Source organism: Cibotium barometz, chromosome 55, assembly GCF_041138505.1.
Source record: "Cibotium barometz isolate CiBa-2024 chromosome 55, ASM4113850v1, whole genome shotgun sequence".
Lineage (NCBI taxonomy): Eukaryota > Viridiplantae > Streptophyta > Polypodiopsida > Cyatheales > Cibotiaceae > Cibotium > Cibotium barometz.
Window position 1 is genome coordinate 29,274,979 of NC_141100.1, and position 10,842 is coordinate 29,285,820.

Genomic DNA, 10,842 nt, shown 5'->3' on the forward strand with positions numbered 1-10,842 from the left:
AATAAAATGTGCACAGGAGTCAAGGGATAGTGAACCTCATTGTTGTGATGCAAGGATGCATAATATTACCTGTAATACCGGTGATGTATTGATGCAAGAGACTCATGGGATTCTTGCAGAAAACGATACCTTTTGTGCACAAAAACAAGTAGCAAAAGAAACTTTGATGTACCTCGATCTAGCACTAAGAGGTCTCTAATTGCCCTGGGTGGAGATAAAAGGATATCTAACAAGAGTGCTAGAAGTGTTCGCCGTGAAATTGCTAGGAATAGGACTCTTTTGAAAGAAATAACAAGGGAAATGGCAAGTGGAGTTTATTCGGGGATATCACTGGTTCAAAGTTTGAGACTTACAAGAAGGTACCGTCGCTTCATCGCTAGAAATAGGACCTCTTATAATGCAGCTAGAAGAGTAAATGAGGGTAATATATTGGAGAAATTTCCTCTTATGTATTTGAAAAAAGAAAGGGAGGAATTTTGTCTATCCTCCATGAACTCCCGCCCGTACAAGGTACACATGCAGCTACTACAAAATCGACTAGGTGTCATGAATGGATTGGAATCCACAACCCTAGAAGTACTTCAACCCATGATGCACACTTCTAATCCATTTGCACAAGCTTTTAAGTATGTGGGGAGAATGTTGAGTGACAATCCAAGTTTGGATTTGAAAATGACTATATGTGAGACGAAATCCACATCTAGGCAGTACTCAATGCCAACAGCTTCTGAGATTATTGGTATCATGATTGGTCAAGGTGATGATCATAATGTTGGTCATCTCGTGATATTTTATTGCATACTCGAGAAGGCAGATGCAAACACATCTCTAATTTGCATAGGTGCTATATACCTCTTTTGTACGTCATGTTATTTCCAAGAGGGGAGGATGGATGGCACGTGAGAATCCCTTATGCTGATGCACAAGTGAGTGCATTGAGAAATGGTCATTGTGTGACTCAATGACAATACTATGCTTATCAATTGCAAATTCACCCAGATACAAATGCATGCTTGCTACATGGTAGAAGATTGTTGTTGCAACAGTTTATGGTTGATGCCTATTGCAGTGTTGAAGAGTCACGATTATCTTGGCTACGCCATAATCAAGAAAGTTTGCATTCAGAGGTTTATAGTGGTTTAGCAGACATGCTTCATGTAGAAGGAAGTGGAAGTGGTATTGCAGGAAGGACAGTGGGAAGCAGAATAGTGTTACCTTCCAGTTTTACTGGTGGGCCATGACAAATGTATCAACTTTATCAGGATGCCATGGCAATTGTTCGTTCAAAGGGCAAGCCCGATTTATTAATTACTTTCACCTGTAACCCAAAGTGGCCAGAGGTATTAGATGCTTTACTCCCGGGGCAAAGTGCATGTGACCGGCCTGATTTGACTAGAGTATTTCACCAAAAACATTTAGATATGATGAAAAATATCGTGAAGAAGAAGCTCTTTGGTAAGGTGATTGGATATGTGAGTGTCATTGAGTTCCAAAAAAGAGGATTGCCTCATTCACACACATTATTGATCTTGGATAGTGCCCATAAACCTAAGACTGTCCAAGACTATGACAGATTAGTATGTGCCGAATTGCCTGACAAGCAAATGTTTCCTACTTTGCATAATGTCGTGTTGCATTGCAATCACCTTGTGGGCCATTCAATCTAAGTGCAATTTGTATGGATAAAGGGAAATGCACAAGGAACTATCCACGAGATTTTGCACAAGAGACTACTGTGGATGAGAGTGGTTACCCCGTGTATATGCGTCGAAATGATGGAAGAACTGTGGCATTGAAAAAGTGTAATGTTGATAATAGATGGGTTATGCCATATAACCCTTATCTTTCAATCACATATAATGCTCATGTAAATGTGGAAATATGCTCAACAATAGCAGCAGTGAAATATCTTTACAAGTACATATACAAGGGGCATGACAGAGCAACAATAAAATTTAGCACTGTACAAGGTGGGGATGTTAATGCTGCTTGCGTAGTTGATGAGATTCAGAGGTATTTGGATGCACGTTACATCTCTGCATCAGAGAGACTCTTTGAGTATGATTTACACAATGAGAAGCCTGATGTGCAACAGTTGCAAGTACACTTAGATGGGGGTCATAATGTTATCTTCAGAGATGATGATAATATTGCAGATGTTTTTCAGAAGGAAAATGTAGGCAAGACTACTATGACTGAATGGTTTACTTGTAATCAACAACATCCTGAAGCAAACAATACATTGTATAATGATTTCCCTCAACAATGGGTTTGGAACTCCAAGTTGAAGAAATGGACCAAAAGAAAGATTAGAAACACTATAGGGCGCATGTACTTTGTAGCTCCTGTGTGGCAGGGGAGGCATACTATGTTCGCCTACTTCTTACAATATGTAAAGGATCTAAGTCATTTGAAGATTTGCGTTCGCTCAATGGTCACATCTATCCTTCTTTCAAGGCAGCTTGCATTGCCAGAGGGATACTGGAAGATGATTCTGAATGGGTTGCATGTATGAAGGAAGCATCATCCATGCAAAATGCCTTGTAGTTGAGATGTCTTTTTGGTACTATATTGCTATTTTGTGAGCCTTCCTATCCAGGAATATTGTGGAAGACATTTCGGGAAGAAATGATAGAAGATTTTCTATACCAGTTATCGAGAAGCAGGGGTTAGTTTATTGGTATTGAACAATTAGCTGAAACTCATGCACTACTACATTTAGAAGAAATTCTTCGTGCTCACAGACGGACATTGGCAGATTTTGAAGGAATGCCTGAACTAAACAGAAGTGATTTGGAAGTCTTGGGTGAAAATAGATTGCTTTTAGAAGAGAGATCTTTTGATACTGTCGAACAATCTAACCTGTCAAGTGCTATGGAGTCAACATTAACAGATAGCCAGCGTGTTGCTTTCGATGCTGTAATGCATGCAACTGCGACAGATGCAGGTGACATTTTTTTCCTAGATGGTCCGGGGGGATCGGGTAAGACTTATTTGTATAATTGCTTGATGCGTGAGTACGTGGACAAGGGTATGTTGCTTTGGCCACTATATCATCAGGTATTGCTTCTCTACTCTTGGCAAATGGACGTACTGCACATTCTAGATTCAAGATACCTCTGGAGCTAAACAATTCTTCAACTTGCAAAATCCCTGTACATGGACAACTTGCTGAGGTTTTGAGAGTTTGTCAGCTCATTATTTGGGATGAGGCTCCAATGATTCATCGTTATGCTTTTGAAGCATTGGATAGGAGCTTACAAGATGTATTATTCTCAGATAAGCCATTTGGTGAAAAGGTTGTATTAATGGGGGGAGATTTTAGATAAATCTTGCCTGTTATTATGAAGGGAAGACGTGAGGATATTGTTAATGCAGCATTGTGTCGTTCCTTTCTATGGAACTCTATCAAAGTTCTGAAGTTAACTGGAAATATGCGTATTCAATCAAGCAATACTAATAGATGCAATGAGTTTAAACAGTGGGTCATGAATATTGGGAATGGAGTGGATTGTAGCGCTTGGTACATTGGGTATACTCGGAATTGGCTATCACTACGACATATGCTTCATACTTTAGTGAGCGTGCTATTCTTGCTCCAATAAACAGTCAAGTGGATATTGTGAATAAGACAGCTTTGGATGCAATGCCTGGTGAGCCTAAGCAATATTTCAGTGCAGATTCAATTCTTGAAAATGATGAAAATTCATTCCTATATTCCACATAATTTTTGAACACAATCGACCTTCGGGGCGGATATCCACCTCACTGCTTGGTTTTAAAGTTAGAAGCTCCTGTTATTTTGCTTCGTAACTTGGATCCAAGATGTGGACTCTGTAATGGTACACGCATGATATGTAAGGCCTTTCACTCTAAAGTCTTGGAGACTGAAATCATCACTGGTACTAAAGTTGGTGAAAGAGTATTTCTTCCACGGATTACCTTTATATGCAGCGAGGCCCAACTACCATTCACCATGAGGCGGAGACAGTTTCCCGTGCGGCTGGCATTTGACATGTCAATAAACAAATCACAAGTCCAAACCCTAAATGTATTGGGGTTGTATTTGGTGACTCCAGTGTTTACTCATGGGCAATCGTATGTCGCGTTGTCACGAGCATGGTCTCCTCACATGCTGTGAAGGTGTTACTTGAGGATAACACTAATGTGGAGTGTGCATTTGATAATCTTCAAAGTTATACACCTATAACAAACAATATTGTTTATAAGGAGATCTTGATGACTTCAGAGTGACAAGTCAGGTTTCTTATTTAAGTTCTGTAATTTGATTAATTTTGTTGTGATTTTTTTAATACATATTTGTCCATGGTAAAAGTACCTATTTTTGTTGTTTATGTTTTGACAGACATGTCTAAGATTACCTTTACATTAGACATGCCTTTGTCGAGGATAGTAGGTGAGTTATTCTCTATATTTACATAACTTTTCTTGATTACAAAGTATGGAACATGACATTCTATACTGATGTCTATCTGTACAGAGCCACCGCTATGGTCAGCTCCTATTACTGCAGGTCAGGTAGCAGGGATTATGATTGATGCTTATAGGGATGGGTAAGTATAAGTGTAATTGTTAGGAATTGTATAAATATTTTTTGAACCTATATATAAATAATTGTATAACCTATTTGTTATGCTTTGATTTTAGGATATTGCATGACATTGATACGTTTATGGTAAGAGTTGTCGACGAAGGCATCGAGATGTACAGGATCGGTATTCTTGATGAGGAGTGGGATGTCTATTTGTTTTGGAGAGAGATAGACAGATGCTTTGCATCATTTGAGGGGTATTCAATACCCGATGACTGGTTGTTTCTTACATCCTTCATGACCATTGGTATTCATTATGGGTTTTATACTAGAGCTCCTCATGTACCATCCACTCGATGTTCTATTGTACGAGGTAATTTTGATTATGTTTTTCTATTATAAGATTTTTTGGAGATTTTATTTATCGATGTGTCGTTATGTGCAGGTCCTTTTGAGATTTTATTTATCGATGTGTCGTTATATGCAGGTCCTTTTGAGATTTTATTTATCGATGTGTTGTTATATGCAGGTCCTTTTGAGATTTGATTTATCGTTGTTTTGTTTATGCAGGTCCTTTGCATTCATCGATAGTAGAACATGTGCGGGATGGATCACCGCTTTACAATAGAGAGCGTATTGTGAGGAGACAAATGAATGATCCTTCTCACAAGAGAAGAATTCAATTTGTTGATTCTGACATTACTGACTGAGAATACGTATTTTGTGGTGCATTTTGAGAATATGTAATATTGGTCCTTTTTTGCATCTTCTTATGTTACATTACTATGATATTTTTATTTTCGCTATAAATCTACGAGACGTGGATGTTATTTTGAGATATGTATATATGAAGTCACTTGAAATAATGTATTGTGTTTACTTAAAACATGACCTAAATTGGAGAAACTGAACCTATTTTTTGTGGAACTCGCGGGTCCAATATTAGTCTATCTTATAGCCAAGGCGTAGCACTTTTATAATAAAACTTCTATCCTAACCCTACCGGCACAAGTCACAGCGATGGTGAGAGAAATCGCGCTACACCCGGCGAGCGAGATGGCCACAGATCCAGACACGTTTGACAGGAGGGAAGTGAAACGCGTGCCTGTGCCAGACAATCTTGAGAAGGGCTTAAAGGTTTGGCTGATGGATGCGCTTTCTGTGGAGTATGTGTATGTGGAACCATTCGGGGCATGCATTCGGGGATTGGTGTCCAATTGCAGCATTAAATAGTGTAGGTCGGTTGCCCAACGTCGTGCACGCTCGCTTATTTGACGAACCAGGAGGTATGTATGGTGCCTAGGTTCTGTGTGTGTTTGTGAGTAGGGCTTTGGAGATTGGAACTCAACTGCTTCATTCTCTATTTTCAGGCCCACCCAAAAAGCAGCGGATGCAACCAGCTGCTTCAGATGCCAGAGGTAAGCCGACTGACTGGAGGTAGGCAAAGATTTCTGACCCCTGCTCTCTGATTTTTTTCTCTTTTTCATGCTCTTTCAGAAAGGGCGTTTAAGCTGGAATACCAGAACTCGGACAATGTCTCCACTATGTATCGAGCTTTGACATGCATAATGCAAAAGGGTGGCTATGCTCCGAGTGCTGGCCTTTTCCAGTCTAGTGGCTGGGGGAAGAGCAGGCTGGTATGCGAATTGTGGAAGAAGGATGTATGGGTGGTTTATTGTTCGTTTGCGGGCGGGAGTGGCTATCCCAAGAGCTCTTGGATTGCAAAGTGGTTCTGTGAGCAAGCTATGAAGCATCTTGGCAGCGATGAGAGCCTACAAGGGCAACTAGCGTGCATGAATTTTACTTTGGCTTACTTCATCGCATGCATTCGTATGCTGGCAAACAGAGTCAAGAATAGTGGTTGGAGTCATGAACAATTTCTGATAGAGACAATGGAAGGCTCCATGTATTGGAAGGACGTGCAAGAGGAGACCAACAAACTTCTAGAGGAAAACTTCGCCAAAGGTGGTTTGACACAAATTCAGGGTAGCAAGCAGCTTACGTGGACTGTCTGGGAAAAGGAGACTAGGGTGATATTTGAAAATTTACGGCCTAAGGATATTATGATAGAGCATGATCGAAAGTTGGAGATTTTATTTGTGTTTGATGAAGCTAGGCATCTGGTGAGGAATGATAATCACTTGAACTGCTTCCTTCCAATTAGGAGAGCCACCCGTGCAGCCAGTGGAAGCGGAGTTCTAGTGCTGTTTATGGACACATCCTCCGAGATATCAAATTTTTCTGCCCCGGATTGGGCTGACCCTTCAGACCGAGCAGCTGCTTGTGATGTCATGCTAGCACCTCCAATCTGGGGGACCTTCTCAGCAGACATCTCAGAAAAGGATTCACTGCAGCTCTTTTCCACCAAAACTCTCAACAACATTGCTAATCCCCATTGGGCTGTGAGATATGGCAGGCCATTGTGGTGGGCTACTTTCAAGTCTTATTTGCCTGATTTACCTGAAGGGGAGGAGTACACACAAGGAGGGAAGCAAGTTGCCTTCAATGAAACGTACAGCCTTGCTAAAGATAAGCTGTTGGGAGGGCCTGCTAAATGGTATGAATACATCATTAAAAGGAAGGACCTCCCAGAAGAGGCAGCATTGAGTTTGTTAGGAGCTACCGTTGGGCTTGATGTCGATCCCCGTTCTAAACTCGCGTCAGAACTGGTGGCGAATCATCTTCTGTCAGTTCTTTCTGTTTCACCAACTCATGAACTGGTGTGGACAGTGTGGAGCTCTGAGCCACTTGTATCGATGGCTGCAGCAGAGGCCAGTAGAATTCTGAATAGATCAGGAAGGAGTCGGGAACTTTATGGGTCACTAGTGAACGCGCTTGCAGGTGGATGGATTGACGGGGGATTTACAGGGGAGCTGGTAGCTAAGATCATACTTCTACATGCCAAAGATGACGGAGAGCAAACACAGCCTGGCCTCTACACTGTGGATGATTTCTGCAAGCACTTGGTTGGAAAGTCGTTGTTGGAGTTGATTGGGCGAGCATTGACTGACGCGGAAAAGAAGTTAGCCAATGCCCGGTTGCATTTCAACTCTTTTCGAAGGATTTACAAGAAGCTCTCTGATATGACATTTGATGACTTTTTGAAGTGTGCTGAGCGAGGCTGTGCTATCCAATGTGCTGCGGGTGCATGGGGGGTTGATCTGCTCATCTTTGCCTTTACTGGTGGTGATGATGAGGAGTTGACAGTGGACAATATAACGGTTATCTATGTTCAGGTGAAGTTAAGGGAAAAAGAGGATGCTACAAATGTAACTGCTGCCAAGGCTTCTCCTCATTATGCAAGGTTGAGTGTAGCATTAAAGTTGCCTTACATGAGCTTATATATGAATGTGTTTGATAAAGGCGATAAAGCAAGGGCCTATTGGGTGGATCCAATGGTAATTTCAGCTTCAGTAGAAGCATCTGCTTCAAAACCCATCCAAACTGCTCTGAAGGAGATTACGAAAGAGCAGGAGATGCAGGGGAGCAGCAAGCAGTCTGACGTTGATTTCATGGAGATCGAAGGAGATCAAGGGGAAAAGAAGGGACCAGCTGTTCAGGCATGGAAAGCTTGGCTCAAAGTGAGAGGTGAAAATCTGCAAACTGTCCTTGTCGTAGAGGGCTTGGAGGCTTTTGTGCTGGATGAAGGCCTGAAGGAGCAGCTTAAACTAATTGTGAAGACTTCAAGATCTCCCTTTTTCACGGATGATCGTAATGATCTTCACAAGGAGTTACTGGAGCTCCAAAAGTCGGGTTTGCAAGAGATGTTCAAAATTGAGAATTTTTGGGACTTTTGAGTAAGGGACTGCAAAGAGGTAAATCCATTAAGCAGGTGACTTCCATTTTGACCTTTGCCTCTCTCTGATGACACCAATTGCATGATATGTCTTAAGTGATCGCACACTGAGCTGCTTTGAATGGATGTAGTGGAAAGGTTATATTTCCCAATCCAACCACCTTCAATTGCTGTAGCTTTAAAGCTTGTGGGAGCATGGGAGGTGGGGCAAGATTGCTACATGGGGTTATTCGAAAACGATATTGCACTCCAAAATGTTTTGGTGGACGTTGGATGTGTAAATGTGAGGTGGTGTTCTTGAAGATGTTTGGTGGATATCTATGTCGTGTTTTTGGTGTCTTGGTCTTGTTCTATTCACTTGGTCTGTGCTAGTAGACATGCCCAGTAAAGCCCGGGTGAGTAAGCAGGGGAAGAATAGACATTGAAAATTAATTTTGCATAGACATTGAGAAAAAATTGAAGATGGTGTTGTTATGCGGGAGATGCCAAGAATGTTGTATGGGGTTGCTTAGGACCGATGTTGTGCTTAGTGCTACTCTATTGGATTGTTATTTTATGTGGGTTGCCCTTTTTAAAGCACAAGTGCTTGAGAAGCTCCCTCTTGGGATGTTGCCCCTTGAATGCATTGATTGCATGCAGAGCCGATGTAAATGCACGTTACTTCGGATGAAAGTGCAAAGGCACAATCAACTTTGCCAAAGCTTGTTGATGGCGTAGGAGCAACTAACAAGGTGGGATGAATTCATAATTGAAGTATACAGAAGCACGATGAGTTATTTGCTGTGCAGACAAAACACCCAATGGGATCACAATGAACTATTTGCTTTGTAATTAGAAAGGGTATGCCCAATGGCATCAAAGTAAGAAAGCATTGGATACGAGATCATTTCCCAAATGAAATTGTGTTTTTTTGTTATTAGTTTGTAGTTTTGTCTACATTGTTGGTTATTAAAACTTGGGTCAAGGTGAATATTTGGGAATGGGTTGATTATGTACGTAAAGACTCGGAAGCTTATGAATTTGAAAAAGATTGTGTGTTTGTGCAATGGAGTAAATACATACTCATCATTATGAAAAGAATTAGAAGCTTGTTATTTTCATGTGTAAGCAGGGCTGATTTATTATATCTTTGAATTATGAATTTGAAAAAAAATAGTTTTGTTTGGCAATGGGTTGATGTAAAGGCTTCCAAACTTGTTATTTTCATGTGTAAATAGGGGTAGTTTTAAATATCTTTGAATTATGAATTTGGAAAAAAATTTGCTTTTGTGCGTCGAGATTATATAGATACATAAAATTATAGAATTATATTTGAAGTTTGAATGTGCACATCGAATAAAGAATTAAGACATTTGAATTAAAATGAGAACATGGCTTGATCAAATAAGTAATCATAGAGAAACAAAGTTTGTGCTAGACCTTTTTTTTGCATTGGTGGCCAACACACACATTTGCCCCTTGGTCAAACACATTTTCAATGCGACATTTTCTTTATTATTCCTCTAGAAGTAGTCTATTTTTGTCATCTTAATTGTTAGTGATAATAGTTTTTACTACATGAATTGAAAATTTTAGCTTTTTCAATGGTTTTAATAAATAAAATTTGTTTTTGATGGCACCAAAGGACGACAATAAAACAACATTTGTGATAGAATGTGCAAAATTTACAAGTAATGTCATGACATTTGATTAATAGGATATCCCTACTATATTTCAAACATGGGTCCAAGAAGCATTTTCTCCTCTTCTCACAACATTAATAAGAGTGTTTTGCACAACTTTAGTGGTCACTACCTATACCCTAGAAGTACCCATGCAAATACAATGAGGGATGTACCCAAGAAGCCCATTCATGCCTAGGTCTCCACTTGCCCTACCAAAAGCCATGGTACCTCCAGAACCCTAGCCACACGGCAACAAGCAGCCATTTATGTGTGTGTGTGTCTCACACACACACACACACACACACACACATATATATTTACGTACGTATATATATATATATATATATATATATATATATATATATATATATATATATATATACGTGTGTATGTGTACCTATATATATCTATATAAATATATTGTAATAGGTCTCTAGTAAATTTTTCCATAATGAAAGTTTGGAAATGGTTTTTAGATGATTTTAATCAAGTAGAGAAAGTTTGATAGCAGTGTTTTTTTACATTCTCTCTCTAGACTTTTGGGGGGCGTTTTTGTGTGGTAATTTAGAGCATGTTGGAGTTAGAATTTCGGAAAGGTTTGTATGAGAGAGTTGTAGTTTTTAGGACTTCGAAAAAGTTTTTAGGACTCCTCTTGATCAACATAGCCTTGGACATGTAGCTTGATCAAAGGAGATACATGCATCAAGCAAGATACATAATCTTGCATAGTCTCTCCCTTTTCGAGCTTGAGAGCACGCCATGCCGTGAGCGCATCATCCTTGGCTTGATCGGGTAGGAATTGCTCCATGTGATAGCAACCCTACAAGCTC

At 40.1% G+C, this 10,842-nt stretch overlaps 1 protein-coding gene across 3 annotated transcripts; it reads left to right on the top strand.

Moving 5' to 3' along the window:
• The first annotated feature begins 5,485 nt into the window (after positions 1 to 5,485).
• LOC147607597 (uncharacterized) lies at positions 5,486 to 9,243 on the top strand. Of its 3 annotated transcripts, none has more exons than XM_086790881.1 (3): positions 5,486 to 5,838; positions 5,923 to 5,970; positions 6,050 to 9,243. In XM_086790881.1, exons 1-3 carry the CDS (start codon positions 5,703 to 5,705, stop codon positions 8,347 to 8,349), a joined length of 2,484 nt encoding a protein of 827 aa, XP_086647007.1. In that variant the 5' UTR covers positions 5,486 to 5,702; the 3' UTR covers positions 8,350 to 9,243. The 3 variants fall into 3 exon arrangements, with proteins under 3 accessions (XP_086647007.1, XP_086647008.1, XP_086647009.1); XM_086790882.1 differs by having other exon boundaries at positions 5,499 to 5,689; XM_086790883.1 differs by lacking the exon at positions 5,923 to 5,970 and having other exon boundaries at positions 5,512 to 5,689.
• Positions 9,244 to 10,842: the final 1,599 nt, after the last annotated feature.